Below are 24093 nucleotides of genomic sequence, written 5' to 3'. Positions count from 1 at the left end.
GAAAATAATAAATGTTTTCTGGTTAAATGAAGAATATTCTAAAAAAATATTTGAACGCCAAGTTATAAAATGTAATATGCTTATGCTTAGTTTGCAGAATTCTTAGGGATTGGGGACAAAAACAATACATTTGCCCGAAGAAGAAATGAACCCTTTTTCTCCTATTTTTTATATTATCCATTCTTGTTCTTCTCTGTTCATACACTTTTATCAAGCTCAAAAATTCAATATTTTTGAATCAAGGCGCCATGTGTTTTTCCTGTCCATGAACATGAGTCATATTTTTCCTGAGCTGGTAACACCAACCTCAACCACTTTCTTCATAACTCCTTTCGCCTTAAGATGTTAAAGCTTTGCCAAACCTGAAGTACAACACCTTTCAATTTTACATTACATATAAAACTCCCATCCGCACTGGCACCACCTAAGGGTTAAAGCTCTTCTATGTCTTCGCTACGCTTTTCGACCATCTTGGGCTTTTGATTGGCCATTTCCGGTTCGAGTCTCCGCTAAATAGAAATCTTTCAAGTAAAAAGCACTCAAGTCAAACAAATTCAATTCAAAAGTCAATTTCCTTAAGGATTAAAAGCTCCCTCTGGCAGTTAATTTAAATATAACGAATTCAACTGGAAATAGAAACCCATTAAAATGTATACAATTGATGGCCCACACATATAAACAGTAATTATGTTGCTGCATTGTAATTAAAACAAAAGAGATATACTTGTATAGTATACTGGTTTGCTTAATGACTCGAAATGTTTATTCGTTTTCGGTTGGTAATTTAATACAATAATAATTACATTAATTAGCCTTTCTTTTTTTTTTTAATGACAAATATTGTACATTCCATTTGCGTACTTCCAGCTGCGTGCTTTTGTTTTAATACATAATCGGATTTTTGTTAAATAACTATTTTAATAATTTAATTTAATGCTAATTAATTGATTTCAGGTGCTTATTTAAGTTAGTTTTGTTGGTAGTTGGTGAATTTTGGCTTTGAAAGAACCTTAAACAATCGGTTTAACACAATGTTTTTGGACAAAGTTCTGCGTGTTTAAAATTTAAATATACATATTATGTTTTAAGGAACGTAACTTGAAGTTGCATTTATTTATAATACTGTACATGGCTGACGACCAGCATTCACACTCATTCAATACATATCCTTTTGCGATTCAATTATCAGCAATGGGACTTGTAATCACAATTCATTAAGACGAAATCACAGAGGTTAGTAGACATGTTCCAATGGCACATTTACTTATTATAAGGTAGTTTTTGCTTAGGTGAAAAATATGTACAAAGGCATATGACTCTAGCTTTTTCTCTACAATCTACTTGAAATCTTTGGGGATATGAATGGAGGTTTTTTCTAAAACATATCCTATGGGGATTGAATTTTTAGCCATGCTCAACACATATTTTTTCGAAGAGTGTGCCATTGGAACACGGCTATAACTTAAATCACTCTAGTTTAAATTAAAGCGGCTGCCACAGGCTCTTGCCCCCCTCCTTCTCCTTCGCCTGGGAACCCGGGTGGTGGACCCGTGACACCTCGCTGAGTATGCAGGTGCCATCGCACTCGGTCTGGCTGCCAAACTCCTGTTCGCAAATACAGCCGGAGTTCTCCCTGCTTAGCAGGGCCAACTGGACACCTGCCCCGGAGGCCAAATCCTCGCTGGGCGGCGTTGTCGATGGCAGCTCCATGAGTGCCATGTCGTCCTCGCATTCGATCACATTCGGATGTAGGGGTTTAAAATTGTTCCTGCGCCACGGAGGCATTGAGGCAGAACTACCAACACCACTAGCACCTCCCGTGCCCAAAACACCTGGAGCCGCAGCAAAGGTAACCACACTTTGATGCGGATGATGGTGACCCTGGACATTGTTGTTCTGCCCACCATTTCCGTTGTAAGTCCCGCTGTTGCCAGCACTGCCATGCACCCGTGGCATATGCAAACCCGTCTTCCCATTGTTGACCCCACTCCGGGCCGGACCAAACAGATTACTCCGTATTCGCATCGAGGAGTTGGCGTAGGTGGACCTTATGGAGCTGGCACGGGTGTGCATCGAGAAGGTCCTCTCGTGGGCGTCCAGGCTCGTCTGGAACTTGCAGAAACAGGCGGCGAAGCGCTTATTAAATTCCCGCTTGAACTTTTCCTGTAGTGAGAAAAAAACATCAGGTTTAATTATAAAATTGAATATATGGCGCATTCTTTGGAAGCCAGACAGGGTTTTCGCATGATGGGTTGCAACCCTAAAAATAGTAAAAAATGCTTTCTCCAATAATCTTTGAGAAACTACAACTTTGGAAGGAATCAACCGATTTTGTATGAAATTTAAAAGGCTTATATGAATTTAATGCAATAAGACCTCTTCACTAAAATGAAAACTGTGAGCATCTGTAAGAACTAGTTTCTCTACAATTTTAATCCCTTTAATGCCTTATTATAACTATAAAGCAAATATCATTATAATTACTTAAAAATTTATGCCTTAAAGTATTTTAATTACTTTTCCATATCATTTCTGCATTTTCTGTTAGCAAACCACTCTAACTTTCGTGGCATAGTTAAACAAAAGGGACAAATATGCCTAAAATAAACTATTTATCTTCCTTGCAAAGTTTATAATATACCCAAAAACAAGAGTTATCTCAAGTTTTTCGATATTTATTTTCGCTGCGAAAGCGAAATTCAACTTTTGGTCTTCCTTCTAGCTAATTAAAAACTGGATTGGCAGGAAAATGTCCGGGAAAGTCGAAACTTGCCGCCAGTTACGGTTTCTTTTTTCCTAATGAATGTGGTCTAGAAAAATCTCCACCTCCGCCGTCGAATGCCATTTGTCTTTGCTGACAGTAAAATGGAATATTTGTTGACAAAGTTTTCACGCACAGCCAGCAAAAGGAAAAAGTTTACGACCATTCGCAGATCTCGCTCTCAATCTATCTTTTACAGACAATTTAAGTGTCAAGGCAAACAGCCGTTGGGTTTTTCTCGCTTTTATCGGTTTGCCACTTTGGCATTCCGAAGATTTTTGTGGATTTGCCTACATTTTGCGGTTCACAATTCCTGCGGCTCAGACTGTAGGTGTTTGCTTATTGGCTACAGTGGAGCGAGGCTTTAATTAACTTTGACAAAGTATTTTTTTGTGTCAGCTATTTTTGGTGCTCAGCAAAAAGAAATTAGAAATTGTTTCAAAGTAAGCTGAAATTTATTTTTTGATAAAAAGTGATGCGGATGGTAATAAATCAGTGAAATGAAAAATGGACAAAAAATCAACAAAGTAATCGATTCGTACACAATGAAATTAAGTGAGGCGAATTTTCCTCATTTCAACGCTTCTTTGAAACTTTCATAAACATTTTCTTTGCTCTTTGTCCATGTTTGTGTTCGATTTGATGAGATAAAAGAAGTAGCCAAGTTGGGCAATTTTGGGAAATATGTTTTTTGTTTACATCTGGGTCAAAACAGGATTTAGTTTTTAAGATATTTTAAAATGATTGTTGAACACGTAATATTTAATTTACATTTATGAAAATAAAGGAGAGAAACCACTTAAGCGTTATGACACTTATGTTGACAAAGGAAAGATGTGCAAAAATGGGAAATACTTTGAAAGGTATTCTCCCGTGTGCGCAGACCTTTTTCCCAATATCCCATGTCAATATTTGACTTCCCCACCTTAGATGCCGAAAACTAACCAAAGACTGCCTAAATCCCTCATCAATCCCCACTATTCCCTGGCAAACTTAGTTCCCATTTATAGACTTAAATCCCTTTAGTGCGTCTCCAATAAACATGTCCCTGCGTAACAGTTTCGAGCCAAAGGACTCCAATCAAAACCCAGGCGGACAAATGCAAATTCAAGCCCGGTAAACAGGACATACAATCCGCATCATCATGACCATCATCATCTCACTTACGTTGTAGATGCCATAAATAAAGGGATTGTAGCAACTATTGCTCATGGCCAGCCAGTCACAACAGAACCAGACGATGCTAATGAAGTGATAGTCGTTGATTTCCGGGATCGTAACATAGAGAATATTATAGAGCTGCAGTGGCAGCCAGCAGAGTCCAAAGATAACGACCACGATAATAAGCATTTTGATGACCTGCAAGTGGGACGGAAAAAGAGGAAATTAAATTGCGACCAGATTTGCATTCATATTCCCCCTAGCAACACCCTCTAAAAAAAACTCACCTTTTTCTTGTTTTTCAGCAGGGTTATATCCCGGGAATCCTGTGCATTGCCCGGGGCACGAGTCCCCCACAAACGGACAGCCATTTGGATGTAGACAAAGCTGATGACACAGAATGGAACCAGATACTGCACAAAGACCAGGGAGTACCGAAACGACTGCAATTGATCATCGGATAGGTTTTTGTTCGTACAAAATGGTCGCGTCACATTGAAGGTCTCATTGTTCTCTGCGGGTGAAAACGATGGTAAAATTGGTTGGGTCGTGGCCTCTGAATCCATGCAAATCGTATTGACTTACCACGAAACCTTTCGGTCAACTTCTCAACCCGAAAGGCAATGGCAAAGGGCACAGCAAACAGCAGGGCCAGCATCCAAATTCCTCCGATTATGAACTTCGATATGAACTTTGTGGGACGTGCCCTGGATGTGTAAGCCGATTTTTAATGATTCGACCGATTTCGAATTGAATTTTGGAGGTCTTCTCGACTGCCAGACTCACCTGAGTGGATTGATGATGGCCCGATGTCGGTCGATTGCAATGGCGGTCAGCGTGAACACGGAGACATTGACACTCAGGGCCTGGACGAAGGGGCAGAAGCTGCACATGAACCACGGCAGGTTCCAACTCTGCAGCAGGGCAGCCTGGAACTGAAATTAAAAATATTAAATAAAATAAGTTTTAAAAGTATCAAATGGTAATAAATAGCCAGCGTTTTTTCGCGTAGAAAATATGTTGTAGCATACTCTTGAACAGCTTTGCAAGGTGCTTTAAAATACCATAAGTTCTGAAAGTATGAAGTTATAATATATTGTAGCATACTTTTAGGTTCCTTGATAAGAGATTTTATTACAACTTAAAAGTTCAAGAATAAAGAAATGAACAATAAAAATAGTAAAGGTAGTGAAATGCATGATATTATTATAGGATATTTGTATCAAGGTTAAGATATTATTTTTTAATTTAATGAAAACAATAAATATATTAAAGCTGAAGTTAAAAAGGCTAAAGATAACTATGTTCAAATATTTCCAAATTTAAATTTGATAAAAAATTATAAAATAAATTGATTAACTCTTTATGATCTGTCTAAAAATTGAGTATTAAAAGTTAGTAGATTAAGTTTATTAAAATACCTCCACAGTCTCTTCCAAATAAAAACGAATATAATTATTTTCTCAATCATCAATTATTTTTTCAGTGCACAGAAAAAGGGCAGGCACGTGTGACTGTCGGTGCGATGTGCGATGATTAAATCAAGCCCAAATTGCGCCTCTATTCAAGTCACATGGCAAACATCATTAATGGACATTGGACACTGGACCGCAAACAACAGGAACCTGTGGAGGGTGTTTTGTTTCGACCCTGTCCCAACACTTCGTGGGCAAATAAATTGCCAAAATCTACGTTCAGTCGTTGGGGTATGACTCACGTGGGAGTGGGTGAAAACGTGTGTGTGGTTACTGCGGATATTTGAGGAAAGCGCTTTCTACTTTCACTCCGCGCAATGCCCGCCGCAAATTGCAATTTTCCCGCCAGCTTATTGATGATACTCACTGGCGGCTATGACAGGACCACAAGTCTGTTTGATTCCGTGATTAATATAAATTAAGTGCGGAAAGTGATGGCTGACTTTGAGTCAAGTTCAAATTTCAAAGGAATGCTGCAAAGGAGCTTTATTAGAGGTTTTGTGAGTGGTCTATTAAAAAATACCATTCAAATTGCAAATACTATTTGCAATGAGCTCTATGCTAAAGATTTAAAGTTGGTTGAATTTTTGTACTCTTAATTTATATTCAAGTCTTTAATCATGTTTACATTTCTATAAACAATTAATAATTATTATTGCCTATTAATAATTATTTTGCCAGTTTACAACCGTGTTTGACTAAAAATTTTCGCCCCTAAGACGTGCTTTGAATGAAAGTGCGAAATTCTGCGAAACGGCTAGAATACTAAGTAATGTTTCTATTATTTAATTCAAATTTCTGTCGCTTATTGATCTCTGACCATTTTCCGTTTAAACCGCGTTTTCAAAGCAAACTTTGTTTACGTTTCGCATTCAATAACACCATGATAATGGGGCTATACAATTTCCCTGTATCACATACAAATGCAAATCGCTTTCATTGCCTGCCGCCAGAAAAGAGAGCTTAGAAAATTGTTCACTTGGCTTTTAGCACTTTATTTTCAGTGGCTTAAACGGAATACTAATCCCATTAACACATAAACCGAAAATCGCATTAAAATTTGAAGTAGGTGGGTAATATTCCATTACCGCAGCCATTTAGTTGAGAGGGTATGAGGCTGTGCCAATTTTCTAAAACCAAACATGGTAGCTCGCTGTCCGGAAATTAAATTGATGCCGGATTAGACTGAAATTGATGTCCCTCTGGCGTCCTGTGTGGTTGAAAATTTTGCGTGTTTTTGTAGTCCATTAAGGACTACCAATCTAGGGCGAAAATATGTGAAAACTAATGCTAATGCGGTGGCTTGTGTGATTTATGCATATGCGAGTTTACCAGCTCAACACTGCGTATACGCAATGTTCAATGCATGCAATTTAAACCCTGGTTAAATAAGCCTAATTACCTGTAATATAATTACAACTCTCTAACTCACCTGAAATGGTATGCAAAAGAGGCCAATGATCACATCGGCAAAGGCCAAATTAGCGATATACATATTCGTCACAGTTCGCATTTGCCTTGTGGTGGCCACCACCCAGATGACCAAGGTATTGCCAATGACAGCCACAATGCTGATTCCCCCATAGAAGATGGACAGCAGGGCCACAATCTCAGCGGGAGCCGCGTACAATCGCTCTGGGAATGAAAAATAGTTAGGCTTTAGGTTTATCTACACTCAGAAAAATTGGGAGAATTTAAAAGCAATTATTTTTTAAAAATTTTATTTATTTTATAGCATGTTTCTGTGGTTACGAAACTGTTAATAACTTTATATTAAACAAAATTAAATTGATACAACGATGGTATAATACACATGTCTATAAAGACTTTTCATTTAAAAAATATTACCAGAATATTATTAAAACCCATAGTCAGTACTCAAAAAAGGTTTGGAAGTTTACAATATATTAAAATAATTTAAAATCTCAAAGCAATGTTTTCCCTCTCTCTTTAATCCTACTCCTTTCAAGATTTTCATTTCTCTGTTTAAATTTTTTCTTACTTTGAAGATGGAGTGACTTTTTTTCTTATCTTTTCGCATGAATAACCTTCGGTCTTCTGGTTTTATAGATCCAAGATTTTCAGTGCTTAACTTGTGAAAAATCCCGCTGGCCTGACAGTTGCAGATTAATTCAAGTGTCAGTTGTCAGTCAGTTTGGTGGCAGGGCAGACGACATTGACATTGCTGCTGAGTGGCAAACGTCAAGGAAATTGAATCGCATTTATAAAAAACCAGAGGAAAAATGTATAAAGCCAAACACGTTCAGTTTTAGATGAAATATTGATAGTCGAACTTTAGCTCTGACATGGATTTCATTGCCTCACATCAAACTCAGTCAATTTAAGTGACCAAATTTAGAATTTAATTCGACACCCCAAATCCAAAAAAACTCATGAATGATTCAAGATCAAAGAACTAACGGCGAACTGTCAAAACAAAAACAAACTTGTCAATATGTTTGATTGATGATACGTCAAGTCAATTTAATCCAGTTGGATGAGTCGGGTCCCCAATTGCTCAAAGGGATTAGGGAAGTGCTTACCAAATTCCGCTTCTTCCTCGGCTCCGGGCAAGAATTCCAGGCGGGATTCGTCCTCGATTAGATCCATTGCCATGGCACTAGCCCTTTGTTTCGGTTTTCTATCCTAACGAGGACACTATGTCCTTTGAACCTTGCACTTTAGTTCGACTTTTCCTTGTTTATGTAGTGCCATACATCTTCAGGGGCTTCTGGGCAGCACTGCAATCTAAACGAGACATAGAGAGTTATAAATTACAGCATTAATTTAAAGTATCCGGAAAATTGGTAAAAAGTTATCTCCCACAATTCCGGTGGTCGGTCGCAGACAGCAAGCACAACAAATGATCAACCATAACATTGAAAAGCCAAACAAGCAATCTCAGTTTTTCCCTCAAGGAACTGACCAATTTCAGGTGGGCGGACATGAGTAATGGCTCAGGTGGAATCACCTGTCAGCTTTCACATGCCAAAAGTTTGTTTTGTATAATTGAAACTGCACCGGAATTCGGCATTTCCAGCTTTGTGACCGTTGGCAGTGCAACAGCATTTTGTTTCTTATGAAAACAGTTTGTCCCCTTGCCACCACCAACAATATTTTCATGTTTTTATTGAAGAGTCACGCCAACGCTCATATGTCGGACCAAAAGTTTTAAGGTGGTTCCTAAAAAATAAACAAGAACTGACAGAGTTCATTGAATGATTGTGAATGGGAATCTCAGCGCGGTTAATTGGCCATTTATCGAACTGTTAACATCGTGGGGACTTGTTAATAAATCTTCTGTTGTGTAAACACATTGAAGACTTGTTAATTAATTGGGCAACTGAATGTTTATTTCATCGTCCGACGGAATTGTTAGAGATTTATGTTCCAGTAGATGAACGAAATTTGTACTATTATAAAAAACTTTAAGAATTAAATACGGAATATTTTCGTTTGTAAATTTATTGTATCTAAAGTGCAAGTACCTAGATTAAATACAATTATTTTCATCTAAACAATATTCAAAGGTAAAAAATTCTTCAATAATATATAGAGCTATATATAGAGCTTAAACTTCTTTTGTTATAGGTGAAGAAATAAACTAAAATATAATATAGCATAGCATAGAAGCTTATATCGTTTCAGGCAATAGCTTTATCCCTTTATTATTCCGACCACAAAAAGTACAAGGAACCACCCTAAAGCATGACCACAAAATCTCTAATAAAACCACTCGTTAAATTGTTTTCTTTTGTAGTTGCACCTAACATATGTGAGCATATTTTCGAAGGTATTATGGGCAGTACTCGATGGCAGTATAAGTTGGAAGCGTCCTTTCACAGGAATTAAATTTTGCTTTCTAATCCTCTTTAACTGCCAGCCCAAAATCCCAAAATTAGACCCATTTACAAAGCTTAACCAGAGGCAGTAGAAAATAGGCCAGCTTAGGACCTAATATGATTTTCGACTGAAAACTAGATGGGGACTGTCGTTGATTGTTGAAACTTCCATATGCTGTTTTGTGTATGTGGTATACCACCATAGCCACCGCTAACTCATTTAGTGGGCGCTTCATCAGCTCAAAGGTTCAGCGTATATTCAAGGACAAGCCATAAAGTGGTTTTTTGTGTGGGTGTCCTATGCAAAGACTCGCTGGGAGCTGTTTGAAAAATTGTATACAATTTTTCAGTTGCTCGAGTGGCAAAAGGAGGAGGAAAAATCGGGAAAACTGTCGGAACCGTTTATGCTTACAGTAAGTGCAATTAGTCTGGCCATGCGAGACGCCCAGATTTTCTAATTAACGTCAAAGCAAAATCTCTTTTTGTTTTTGTCGGTCGAGTTTGGCTTGAATTTTGATGGTCAACTAATTGAGACCCAAAGATTTTCGGGTCATTAAGCTGACGTATAAGTTGGTATATGTATGCCTTTGAAATTTTACACCGGAAAAAAAGGATGAAAATCCGAAATTTTAAAATGGTAACCAAATAACAATATTAAGACAAATGCTTTTGATACTAATTATACTTAAAAGGTTTCAGTGTGGATGTAGTATTGATAAAAAGGTTAAATATATGGTGAGTACATGGTCACACTAAAATAAATATTACCTGATAACTAGATAGTTGCTTGTTTTTCGTTCATGAAATCGTTCATTAGCTACATTTTTTTGTCCGTGCTGGAAACACCAGACGGCATGAAAAGTGCTGCCGTAGATTTCCCATGAAATTCACTTGAAGCACACTCGAGAACAAAGCAACAGGGATTCATGTCACCCAGGACCAAACCATTAATTTGTAAAATTTACAGACTTTTGACTTGGCACAAACAAGAAACACGGGTCGCACGTGCGTGCGAGTTGTGAAACCTGAGGAATGGTGGGCCTGGTGAATTGAATAACAAATTTTTGAATGGAAATTGTTGTTCAAGCAGCGAATATTATTAAAAGTGTATCCTATTAGACCGACAGTGGGGCTTGGGACATCAAAGTGAAAATTCATATTGGATAGCAACGTGTAGCGCAGCGTTAAGAGTTCAGTCCATCAGCGATCCAGTTGACAACGATGTAACATCGAATGGAGCTCCCACGTCCTGTTCCTTAAAATAGCACAAACGTTGCGCATACGCCGCATAAGCCGGGGAACTACAGCCACATTATGGCAAGGATTATATGTACCATAGCCCAGCAAAGGCATCTGATATAATGAAAAAGGAAAAGAAAATGAAAAGACAACATGTCCAATAAAAGCGCAACTGTAGGCCAACGCTTTATAACACTTTTTCTAAGGGTATACTGATTTTGTCAGGAAGTTGGCCATTTGATGTTAAAATAGATATGTATTAATTTTACTAATTAAACTTGTGTTAGACTTAACTAATTGTGAGTTTCTAGCATTTTAGACCAAAAATATGTAAATTTATGTATACTTTTAAAATAAAATGTAAGGTTAAAAAGGACACGAGCTTATAATATATGACTAAAACTAAAATGCATTATTATTATCAAAAGTTAAAGACATTTTTACTTATAACTAGCATGTTTCGCTGGGCGTTGATTATGTGTTTCTCCTGGATAGCTTTTTATATATAGCTGTTTAGGTCACTTTAACCCATTTTAATAGAGCCATTTAAATGCAAGGGTATCCCAAGTTTTTTCCCAACCAATGTACCTCCTATCCTGGCTTATATATTTTATTTGAGCCTGTGAGTGAGGTAAAGGGCCTGGCTTTTGGCATAAGAACTGAGCGTGTAACTTCCAGGGGTCGTGTGTGTCTCTCTTTGTTTACAATGCCAACGGACTTTGGACTTAAGCCTGAACTTAGACGGCGTGTGTTTACGGATTCTGGGTTTGATTGGTCTTTTGGGACAAATGTTTTCAGCTGTCTAGTCTTATTTTAATAAATAATCACTTGGTTGAGCGAGGATTGTAATTAAGATTGCAGCTTTTTCTTGGTTAATGTGTCAAAGAAGTGGTGATAAATTTCAGCCGCTTAGGAAAATGTCACAAAAGGTTTAGATAACCCCTTGACATGTAAATTCTCTTAATTTAATTGTTTTTGAAGGACATCTTAGACTTTCTTTCGCGCTAGGCTTATTAAACTTAATTTTCCTGGGATTGACATTTACAAGTTTAAGACGAAGACAGGAAATTATTTGACCCTCTTTCAAGGCAATCGCAAATGGATGACCACTTGAAACTTAGCTGTCGCCTGGGCTCAAAGGCGAATCAATTAAAAATTAATTTAGCATAATGCCCTAGGGTGGCAGGTAAATGATTTCAGACTGCCAACTAATTTGCGCAAAGTAAGATAAAATGTTTTCGCACAATCGCTGACCAAAAAGGCCCAACATTAAGGATTCGTTGGAAACACTTGATAAAGTGCTCTGTTCGCCGTTGGGGGGCAAATACTTCCCCACAGTTCATTTAACTGGCTCCGCTTACAATTTCCCTTTCTCCACTTTTCGGCCATCTCACCCGGGAGTGTCTATCAAAGGACCTTGTTAAGTGTCCCCCATTAAGGTCGCCCGTCCTTTGACATTGTTTTGCGTAATATCCTGTCAATTTTATGCGCCCTTTTGCGGCTGCCCTGCCATTTTTCAAAGACATTTTACAAATACTAAAATTAGCAGGCCTCAAATTCTTTTAAATTTAATAACAAAATAATGTCCGACCAGCGATGATTGCTTTTTGTGGTCCGGCATGTAATTGCGCATTATAGGTAAGGATGGAGATGCTGTAAAAAAAACGAGTCCCAGGTGTCTTGGCCCTTTAGATACGTGGCCCGTAAAAAATAAAGGAGGTGGTAAGCAATTATTGAACAGGTCACGACCTTTGAATGAACAAGAATAGCATTATAAAGGGTACCACGAAAATTACAAGGGATTTGTTATCAGATCGTAATTATGTTATGATTTATATTTTTCCAAAAAAACAAGAAATGGCAAGGAATGGAACCTTCAGTGGAGCATAATAAGATATTTCAAGACCCTCAGTGGACCTTTTTTTTATTTTTTGCTGCCTAACTTAAACCTTTTTGACCTTATTTCGCACAGTTTTAGCCAAAATACTGCTTTTTGTGCGATAAATAGGGAGTTTGATTTTGGTCAAAAATTCCCTTTTCTATAAGGTTTTTCTGTCATATTTTAGCCAAACCGAGACCTACCGCCTAATGACCGACTGTTTTGAGCAGATCATAGACCAGGCTAAAGATGCCCATCATTTTTTGGAAATTTTTTTTTTTGACCATTTTTTGCATTTTTTATAAGGGGTTACATCATGATTTTTTTGCAAAAGATGTCAAAAAATTAAAGTTTTCAGGTTTTAATGTCAATCGATTGGAAATTAAATTACGAGCTCAACGAGGTATGACATTCCTTATTCGGACCTTTTTTTGCATTATGCCAGCCATAACACTGATTTTTTAGGTAAAAAAAAAGATTCCGGTTTTTAATCTTATATTTAGCGGTTGTTCAATCGTAGTTTATCCAAATCAGCGCTTACTGCTAAAATACTGAATGTTTTTGAGCAGGTTGCAACCTATGTATCTAACATGAAACCTTAAAAAAGTTTTTAACACACTTTCTTATAATCCACTTCAATGTATACTTAATTGGCTATTAAAGGCGATACATAAAATTAGTTCTGCTTTTAATCTTTCTTAGGAAAACACTATTAAAACTTTTGAAGCTATGGATTTTACTACCCTTTCCAAGTCACGCAACCATCCTGATGCCAAAAGTATAATCCAATAAAAGAAACCCCTCATCAAGATATAGCAAAGAAAGTACAAAAACCGTAAAAGGTGAGAGAAAAGGAGGACACATTCTGCGGCATGAAAAGTCTAATTGTAATAAATGTGTGTGTTACCCGCAGGTGCTGTGAGTCCGGGAATTAGAAAACTCTCTCCAACCAGAATTCCGGTAAAATTGTTATTAATATAGTTTTATTTCGGTGCACATTGCCTTGGGCCACAATTAACTTTTCCGTGCGAAACTGTAATTAAAAGTCCGTAGGCGAGTGGATATTACGCTATTCCTGGATTTTAAATCCACTTTCACTGGGTTTTTAATATATTTTCCTTCTAGAGATGGCAGCTAAGCATCCAGACCGCCCGAGTTCCCGTTATCAACTGTTGGCAGCAGGTTCTTATTCGGCTGGAACAACTGTTGAACTGTTGGCAACACGCACACGAACCCCAAAGTACGAACTCCAGCCGATGCCGGAATTTTGCAGAAGGACAAGAAAACCAGGGGGCGGGCCAAAAGGAAAACTCAAGTCGGGAATTTTGACACTCAAAACACAACAAGTTGCACTTCAAACCTGTTGGCCATCGAACCGAGTTCCTTTGGGCACTTAAAGTTGGCCTAAAGTAAGGATAAAAAAGAGTATTTGCCCTTCCTTATAACTATAAGAGTACCTATAAATTTATGATGCTCATTTCCATTCCGCCGACAAGTTTATGCTGATGAGGCTAAGTGAAAAATTAGCAAGAAAAGTAATAAGCAATTAAAGAGCGTTTTCCACACCCTCACAGAAAAATAAGTCGAACAAATTTGGCATTATCCAAAATAGCTTGTTTTTCATTTCTCATATTTCCACTTATCGCAGCATTTCCATGTCAGCGGCTTTAACGCTTCCCTTCACCTTGCCATCGACCACTAAATCCAAATGGCTGAACACACTCTGATTTGCATACCCACCTACCATACACACACCTTTTATGGCACGCCCGCGTTTTCTGAATGGGAATTAAATTACATATCATGCTGAGTAAACGGTAGGAAAATGCCAAAATTTGTACCATTCTTATTCCCATTTTTTGTGTGTTGTATTTGCGAAACATATGCAAATTCTGTGGAAAATGTGGCGGAAATTGAAAACAGATAATCTGAAAAGTGCTCCTTTGCACACAACAGAATAATTCCCATTTATTGATGTCAACTGCGGGGGCGAGAAATCATTTTGAATCAATTGCGGAAACCTGCGGAAATATTTGATTGCAATTATCAGTTCCCTGAACCGGATATGTATTTTCTTTCATGTAGCTTCGGGTTTTATTTTACATTTTAGCCATGTTTAAACACATGTCTAGAATAACTTCTTTTTTTTTGCTCATATGGTATCCTCTTTTTGGGGTGGAGCATTTTTGTCAAGCAGAACATGTTTGCTGCCAACTCATTAAAATGTGAAACCCTTTAAAAAAAAGGACATGTATTCTTAATTAAATTGGTAAAAGTTTGAGATTGAAGGCTGGGTAAAAAAGCGAAACGAAAAAGTTGGGCACACGTGCGAGATTCTCTAGTTTAATCAAACGAAATAGAAATCCTTTTGATGAGGATCATGTTGCGAGGACACTTTAAAGATAATTTAAAGTTGGACAGGTCTGAAAATGAATATGACACAAATTCGCAATCATGGACTTGTAGACAGTCGGGGTAAACGAAAATCATTGTCTATGGGGAGTGTCTGATGAACCATATTAAAATTAATCTTTTTTTGGCTTTAGCAGACGAAATTGCCACACGACAGGTGCAAATAGGCCGTAAATGTTTCCCCCTGAAGTGTGCTTATTAGATTGAAACATATTTGAGCCGATAAAAATTGATTTCATTTCATTTCACACCCACTCAGCATGAGATTGCCACACTCCAGACTTGACCCCCATTACCCCATTCTGATTGGTATTTCGTGTATTCCGAGTGAAACAAATTCCTATTGCGGCAAGATAATTTGAAAATGCTGTACACAAAACATGCCAATCACAAGCTCTAGAGAATTTAATTAAAATATTTGGTATTGCAAGGGAGTATTATAAAAAATACTTGACAACCACACATGCTAACATAAAGTTTCTCAGTTAATTGAATTGGGGATTTACTTGATTGATAAGGAAAATAGTATATGTAAGGATTTCAAACGGATTTGCATATCGGGCACACATTACTTGCACCACTTGGCATTCGACGAAGCAATTGAAGTGCATCTAATTTGGCCTGCTCACAGTTCACAGTTCAGAGCACTTTTGGCCAGACAAGGGATTGCAATGGCAATGACAGACCTAAATCAAGTTAATCAGCACATTTAAATGCACATAAGCGGCACAGACACCATTTTCCACGTGGTTTTCCCAGCCAGAAAGCCAAACAAATGTCCGTACAAAATCCACATATCTAATCGGACATCTCAAGTGACGAAAACGGACCCCAAACTCAATCCTCTGTGGAATTCAACCATATACAGACAGGCAAAAAACAATTTTCACAGCCTATTGTCACTTAATTTCTACCCTTGAACACACCCACACAATATAAATATTCAATGATACTAATTATTGTCCAAATGTTATAAATATTAATAGAACCTATTTCTCAAACTGTCTAGACCTGATGGATATTTCTCTTTTGGCGAATCAAGTCATTAATTGATGATATCAACAATGAATACGTCTATTCGTGGGCCTAACATGGTTCACCATAAATATTTAATTATGGAAAGATAATCACTTGATGGAAATAATGGTTTCCGTAAATAGCATGGAAATGCTCTTAAGGTTGATTTTAGGAATTATTTCATATCTTATATAAGCACAAATGTTTTAATTACAAAGTGGTTTTAATACATTTGGCTTATTCCATTTTCCCTACAGCACTTTGCAAGTATTAAATTTCAATTTTCCTACATTTTCTCCTCTCCAAAACCAAATGTCCTTTTTGACCCCTTTTAAATAAACTTTATTATGCTGTCTATCAACGTCAAGGCAGCTGGCATATTTATTATTATTAGTATCTTACAATATCCATTGAATATGTATTAATAATAACGACTACGGCTGTTCATAATAAATTCAGGCTAAAATGCACTTCTGTTTACTTTTGTGCTTAGGCTTTGCCTGCCGCTCAAGAAAGTTGAAAGACGTCACTTGAGGGATTTCTGGCCAAGTTTATTTTAACTTAAAGACAATCAGCTGCTCAAAAGCGATTTTCATTTGACTAAAAATAGCAAAAATGTATGCAGAAAAGACGCGTCGAGAAAAAGTTTCTACTGCTGACAATGAAAAGATTTTATCCCCGGCACAAAAATGTCAAAGATTTGCAAATAATTGCTGTATTACAATTTGCAGACATTTTAAGAAAGGGTCTCTGTGCGTACAGAGGGGGTGAAAAATTTGCATTGCTCAAGAGCTCTATTCAACAAAATGTGTTTTTTTTCATCTTGACAGGAAGAACTTTTCCTTTCGAAAAGTGCCAAAATAAAACGAAAAACAAGCGAAAAATGAAAATTTTCCAATAAAAGTCAACAAGCTGGGAAACAAGTAGAAATATTTACGCGGCTAAGTTCGTGTTGGCATGTGCATAAGGGACTTTGAAAGATGGTAAACAGAAGCCTGTTGATAGATAAAAACACTTGGAGGAAAAGTGTAGAAAATTATATTTCAAAAATGATTAAAATTTAACTAATCTACCAACCTTTACTAGAATAAAACAAAAAATATAGAAAATCTTTAAGATTATTGAAAAAACTATCTTATTTCGATGTATTTAAAGACTTCTAACTAGAACTACAGCCCCTTTGGCTCATTTTAGTTTTGAAAACTTTACTATCAGCTTTAATAATTAAATAAGAAGAATCGTTATGAAGTATTTCAATTGAAAAAGGCATTTAATTTTCAAAAACCACAATAACCCCTGTGCACTTTTCGACCTAAAGAAAGTAGACATAAAGTTGTCAAGCTTCAAGAAAACCGCAAATGAAAACTTCTACAGAAATTGCACAAATTACTTTGAGGACTTTTCAAAGTTTTCAAGTTGACTTGAAAATCTGTAAGATTGCAAACACTTGAAGATCTGTGCACTTGTGATTAAACTTGCCCTTGAAAGTTCCTTAAACTTTTCTTTAAGCCCCCTTCACATATCTTGAATCCCTGAAGTGAACTCTTTAATTACCCAAAGCATCTGCTATACGTTCAGTGAACCCTGCTACAATTCTGAGCTTCAGCTCCATTCAATTGAATTTCTTCAGAACCAGAAGTTCAGCTAATTTTTGAGCAGGCATTCGTATCTAATACAATTTGCCATTGCAAATTCCAACAGTGCCTTGACCTTTTCGCCAAACAATGGCAATGTCAAGAGGTTCCTCACAAAAAAAGGTGAAGCAACAAAGACCCCGATGATGGGAAATCCCCTCCCAATGGTCCAATTAAGCGATGCAAACCTTACAAAGCATCATTATCTGATGAGCGGTTCTATTGGGATTCTTTTAAATGACCAAATCTCCTGTGTGGCGTAGTAATGGCAATATTGGTAATACTGGAACAAAAGGCTAAGGGAAAAAATACAGAAAAAAAGGGGAAAATATGCGGAGAAAAGCCCATCAAAGGGATGAATGAACAAATATATTTTTAATATGCCTGCCTTTATTAAGCTGCCTTTTTAAAGTAAATTCCATATTGAAGCTCACGTAAGTAGACTATATAAAGCCCTTTAACATAGCGAAAATTAAAAGCATCATCCCCAGGGAATTTAAAGCACTCTCTTTTTCAATTTGCCAGCTCAATCAGGAGCATAATTGCGAAATGAAATTAATAAACCCAGTAAATTATGAAACAAGGGGCTGCCACAGAACTTTCAGACCTTTAAGCTCCAAGGATAATGTAATTAATTGTGTTATGCGATATACCGAAAAGCTGCCTGGGTAACGATAACAGAAGCCAACCTGAGATAAATACATTTAATCAAACACTTTGGCCACAAAAACAACGAAAACATGATAATAATCTTTTGTAATTAGTGCCTTAGCAATTAGCAACCGAATTCCAAAGGCTTAAATACCTAGCAAAATAAAAGGTACAAATTTCTGGCTAAGAAAGAAAAATAAATGCCTTGTCTTCATTTTATCATCATTTACCAAGAGCAAAACACAAACACAACAGGAAAAGGCCATTTGTTCTTTGTGTTCTCTCACCTGCAATTTTTGATATTTCATGTTTGTTCCTTGGCTTAAAAATGTTCAAAAGTGAGTTTACCCTTTGCGAGACATATAAAATGGCTATAAAATAACAGCGACCTCTTTTAAATTTTATAAAAATTTTACACTTTCAACTGAAAAGGTTGTTGCTCTGTTTATTATTCGTGTTGTTTTTCCTTTGTTGCTGGTTAATTTTCCCGCCAAGGCTGCATTTGTCGCACCTGTAATAACCTTGCGCCACCTCTAATTGAAATTCTCTGGTCCTGGCAACAAAGTGTAATAAGTAATGGGTACTGAGAATGAGTCGAGGTTGAAAAATTTAAGCTTTACCCAGCTGCTGGAGATTTGAGGGAAAAGCAACAGACAGCTAAAGAAGCTGAATCCACATTTTCTTATCTGACATTTGAGATACTCAATGACGAGCACAGCCATTAGGAACCGAAAAAAAGGATTGTGTCTGCCCTGGCAAAGGAAATATTTTATTTACCAACTGGGTGCTGGGAAATTGTATACTCAATTAAGACTTCCTCTTTGGCATTCTTATAAATATTTTAGACTTCTCTGTCTGCTTAATGGCGAATCATTTTATCTTTCACCTATCACCCTATGATTTCCAGGTATAGCAGAAAATTTCGAAGCCGAATGTTTGATTATCGCAAGTAAACAAATCACTTTATATTCAACGCTCTTTTTATTGTCCCACGTGATCGAAGTCTATTGGATGCTAAAATTTCATTGATAAATTTCGCAGACAACACAAAAATTTACTAGACGACTGGGAGAACGTTTAAATTGCTCAATTGCCAAACAAATCGACGGGTTGTATGGGGTTTTAATAGATTTTTTTATTGGTTTATTGAGGCGAACTCAAACTGGGATCGTTGAATAAGTATTTAATATGCCAACAAAGTGTGCATTTAATGCTCTTAATTGTAATGATAATGGAATTTTAACCTTTTTTTTGTAGCAACGGAAGCCCATTTGATGAGCGTGTCATACTCAACTTACCCCACAAAAATTAATTACTCTACTGATGTATTTAAATGCACTTTTTGTGTAATGCATATATTAATTAATACTCATTTGATGGGATGGTCTTATTTTTTTTTTATTCTGTCCAATGCAATTAGCTTTCTGCTTATTTTGATATTGACACCGCAGTCATAATCAGCAGGCGAGCAAATAAAGAACTGTATCTATGTTTATATTATTATTTATACTTTCAGATAAACGCATTTTTTCAAAGGCCTTAATTTTGATATAAAATTGTGAAACTTATGGCTGAGTTAAACAAATTTGATAATTGAATTTTAAAACTTATGGCCAGCGATTCGCGCGAATATTTGATTATTTGTTTGATACAGTTTAGATCGCGAGATACAACCGCACGATAAAAGCTCCCGGAGCCAACTGAATGGCAATGGGAACTCGGCAGCCTGTTAATTTTTTTCTTTGCGTGCCGGCTTCTATTGATTCCCACACAGATACAAAAGAGGGGCAGGCGCACTCGCACACACCGACACAGCCCCCAGTTTATTTCATTTTTATCTATCCAAGAAATTACGCATACGTCAGAGTAGGTATGACCAGAAAAAAAAACCAAAAATAAAATAATACTCAAACTCAGGTGCAGCCCGGCAAGAAATCTTAATCAATTTACCTTGTTTTCGCGGTGCTGTTAACATAAATCAATAAAAAATCCAACACCAATTCACCTGGGAGTCTGGGCGTGTCTCGACTGTTTTACTCGCAATATTTGTTCACTGATTAGACCTGCCACCCACCCAAAAAAAAAAGAAAAAAATAATAATAAAATATTTTATTGCCTCCCCCTCGGCAAAATTGATACAGATAAGTGAAAGTTTCAATGTCTGCGTATTGTTGAATTAGTAATTACCATTTAATACTGTATTAAGTGGCTTTCTAGTGGAGTTTTCCCCACCCTCTGATTTTATCACTCCCAGACAAACAGTCTTGTTTGCCAGAATTAAACCAACTACTTGGCATTAAATGATTAAATTGTTTTTAAGGTTTGGGGGCAGACAGAACCACTAGAACTAAGCCAAATTTGGGTTACAAAGGTGATTATGGGAGCATGTTAAAGTTGGTTTTGGTTGTCTATAAATAAAACTTTAAGTATAAATACTTTGGGCATCAACTACCCTTTAATTTAAACTACAAAATTCTGATGCTAAACAAATATTTAAAAAAATATTTTTAAATATCCTTAAGGATAAACAAATTAAATTTAAGAACTCAAGTTTATAAAAGCTTTGAGGGTCTTGAAACAGAATTTTAAGCATCTATATTTTGGTCATAAGGTGGACTTTAAATAAAAGACAATACATTTAATAAATACCAATAGTTCTGATACTATAAAAACATTTCTCTACCTTTAATAACTTTTTAAATATTTGTGTTACGTATATGTGTATCCAACATTTTCGGTTGTTTTTCTTTGACGTTCATGAAAATTTCGGTCTGAAAATATCCCAAGCACATTCCTGGGTAGCCAAATGCCCTTAAAGCTGAACAAATTGAATTTGAGAACAAAAACTCATCAGGGCCGACACATGCAAGACAATGTCCATCATTGACCCACCTTTGGGCTCCCAAACGAGCAGTGATTTTCGCATAGAGAAAACAGAAAGGCCAGAAGGCAATGATTTTTGCAGACAGAAAACAAGAATGGGGAAAATCCTAAGAGCCGCCAGTAATGGAAGCCAAAGGTTAATAGGATTTTAGGTTAAATGCACAAAGGAAATGTGTGCCTTTCTTTGGTTTAAACAGTGCTTAAATATTTGATGAGGCTTTTCCAAGACAGGAAAAACCTTTCAATTGCCTTAAAGTGAAATTTGCATTGAACTACATAGAAAGTTTATTTACCTTTCAGTCCACAAATGCATTTGTAGTCATCTTACCTGCCTTTCAATTACAAGAAATTGGTTTGCAATTCGGCACAAGTTCGCTTAAACATGCCATTCAATCAATATATTTGACTAGATTCTTCCCCGCCCATTACCCACTGAAAATTAATTTAAAATTTGGTAGTTTACCTTTCCTACACAAAAATCACATCCGAAGTTCCCGCGCCAAGTTCCACACATACTTAAGATTGTTATTTGAACAGATTTCGAGTCGCTGGCATCATGGCGTCCATTAGAGCTCGTGTGCGAATTGAATTAAATACAAACTAATTTAGCTAAATTCGCATTATCATCGGGACCACAAAAGTTTGCTTCGACTCGCAAAACAGAGTTTAAGCAACAGGTCTTGCTTAGCCACAAGTCTGTTAATTATTTAAATTAATTTAATTATAACCCAACTTTATTTTGGCTTAATTTACTTGATATACCGACATAAGATATTTGCAAATTGCCCACCAACGATGTTTTAAAACATTTTCATTTTGGCATCCGCGAAGTATCATTGAAATCCAATATAAATAAGTATATAAAGTATTTTTCCCATTTTTTTATGTACACAACACAAATTGATTGATTTACCTGTCTGGCATTGGCTTTGCTCTTTGATTATTTGGCTTGTGAAGTGTGCTTTTTATGGCCTCCTCTTTTCCTCAAATCGAGTGAATGAAAATGCCCCAAAATTGAGGTTTATCCATTTTAGATTCCCCCATTAAATCGCCAATGAAATCCACCAATCATTGATTTTTTCTTCGTTTTTTTTGGGCCACGTTTTTTACGCATATAATTAAATGCATTTATGCATAAATTCCACATCGCTGCGAATGGCAAATGTTAACAAGCGATTTGTTTTGATTTATGTGTAATAAATTACATAGCTTAAATCGATGCCAGTGGCTATTTTTCCTCTCGCTTGCACCTTGTTTATCGATCACCCTTCTCCTTCTAACTCCCCTTGTTTTCTGCTAATGGGAAACACAAACAAAAGAGGGTGCGATATGATAATGATTTTGAATCATTTATAGTCTGGCTTCCTTCCGACGGCACGTGCTAAAATCCTCATTAGAGACTGGGTTTTGGGATTGTGTGTTTTGCAGATATATGATTGTTTTTTACGGGGTTATCAGTCGGCTAAAATGGGTTTTCCAACGTTTTCCCCTGGGAGTTCTATGTTGGTTTTCAGTGTTTTTGTGATCTTTGGACTTACACCTTTTTCGGTTTAATAACTGAAGCACGTGGCGCCTTTTTCAGGTGCTAAATAGTTAAGCATGCCATATAATGAACTCGCTATAGGTGAAAAAATTAGGCACGTTCTTTAAAAATTAGCCAAAATCCACGATCTAAACAAAAATCCGATGAAAGCGAGTTTTTGGCTATACTATAGATATTTTAAAGCAAAGCAACGCCCAATAAAAAAAGCAAATACTTATTGATTAGCACGAGTTTATATGGCGGCAGTAAAAGTATCCATTTTGTTGGTGTTTAAAACACAAAATTTCTCTTTGTTCTTGACATTGAAATGCCATTAATTTTCAAGGGCTTAAGGTCTTTGCCATATATCTATTTTATGCAGCCCAAGAAAGTTGCTAAATAATTCTCTTTTACAAATTGATGCCAACCCTTTCTGTCGTTGCAAAACAGAAGCCTAAGTACATATGGTATTATAATAAATTTAAAAGAACGACCTTTAACCCTTTTTTCTTTTACCAAAAATTTGTTTAAAAGGTTAGCTGCCTATCAAATTTTTGGGCAATTTAATTTGCAACCTGCCAAGAGTTTTTGATGAGCATGAAAATGAGTTCCAATGAAATCCCATTAACAGCTATTTGCACTTAAAGGTGTGTATTAAGATCTTGATTTAACTTTTTCATTGAACCCAGTTCGAGAATAGAAAATCTTTTTTGGCAAAGCAGAAAACTTTGTCCCTTAAGAACTATTTCTTTGGAGTTCTGCCACCTTCGCACGCTATTTGTGCTCGAAGTTTGGCCAAGTAATTACCACACTTGGTCTTAGTTTTGGTTTCAAGCAGCCGCAGCAGCTGTGGCAAGTTATGAACTGCCATATAAAAGTTGCGCCATTTTCCGCAACCCACACTGCAAGGAAAGTGAAAGACTTTCCCCGGGACTGATAAGAACGTGATCAAAACCCACGCCCTTCGTTAAGACTATTTTCTGCTGACTGCTGGATGAAATTTTTAAGCTATACAACAATTTCTATAAGTGGACCCTTTTCTTTTTGATTCCACTTGAAAGATTCTTTGGACTTCCTTTAGTTTTTCCCCTCACCCTTTAATATTTAGCTTGGGAATTGAGTCGATTGTGTAAGCAATGTCTACAGAAACTGCAATTTTCTTTTGTTTTCCTCTCTTTGCGTTGGCGAAAAAATTGGTATATATATGCCAGTCAAATATTTGCCCTGAACAAACTGACGCGGTGCTCATTTATACAATATCCAGCAATTATGTGCAATAATTTTTGCATTATTTGCTGGCATTGTTCGTTAATTAAAATGTTGTTAACATTAGATTTCAATGCCTGTTGCGGCATTTAATCCGCACGGCAAATAAATGTTTTCATTGCCCCCGCGTGGCCAGATATTTTTATCGGTTTTCCTTATTTTTATTTATTGTAGTTTGCGCCGCTTAATTATTTCTATTTGCTTTTAATGTGAAGCTCAGCGCGCTGCCATAATAAACAGTGTTAAATAAATGAAGAACAAAACAAACTGAGAATACAAACAAAATCGTATTCTCTCAATTTCATTTGATCATAACTTGTGTTCTTTAATGACTTGGGCAACTTTGTTTTG

The 24093-nt window shown here is 36.6% G+C and overlaps 1 protein-coding gene across 2 annotated transcripts; it reads right to left on the bottom strand.

The window, feature by feature from the left end:
• Positions 1 to 734: 734 nt before the first annotated feature.
• Positions 735 to 19772, bottom strand: Lkr (Leucokinin receptor). 2 transcript variants are annotated; one of them, XM_036815901.3, is made up of 8 exons: positions 19370 to 19772; positions 7941 to 8145; positions 6830 to 7032; positions 4709 to 4857; positions 4508 to 4629; positions 4210 to 4436; positions 3929 to 4120; positions 735 to 2163 (listed from the first exon to the last, which is right to left on the bottom strand). In XM_036815901.3, exons 2-8 carry the CDS (start codon positions 8011 to 8013, stop codon positions 1483 to 1485), a joined length of 1647 nt encoding a protein of 548 aa, XP_036671796.2. In that variant the 5' UTR covers positions 8014 to 8145; positions 19370 to 19772; the 3' UTR covers positions 735 to 1482. The 2 variants fall into 2 exon arrangements, with proteins under 2 accessions (XP_036671796.2, XP_036671795.2); XM_036815900.3 differs by lacking the exon at positions 19370 to 19772 and adding an exon at positions 13265 to 13387.
• Between the last annotated feature and the right edge of the window lie 4321 nt (positions 19773 to 24093).

This window comes from Drosophila suzukii, chromosome 3 (assembly GCF_043229965.1).
Source record: "Drosophila suzukii chromosome 3, CBGP_Dsuzu_IsoJpt1.0, whole genome shotgun sequence".
NCBI classification, from domain to species: domain Eukaryota; kingdom Metazoa; phylum Arthropoda; class Insecta; order Diptera; family Drosophilidae; genus Drosophila; species Drosophila suzukii.
The sequence above is the reverse complement of the archived record's forward strand: the minus strand, read 5'-3'. Positions and strand labels throughout refer to the sequence as shown.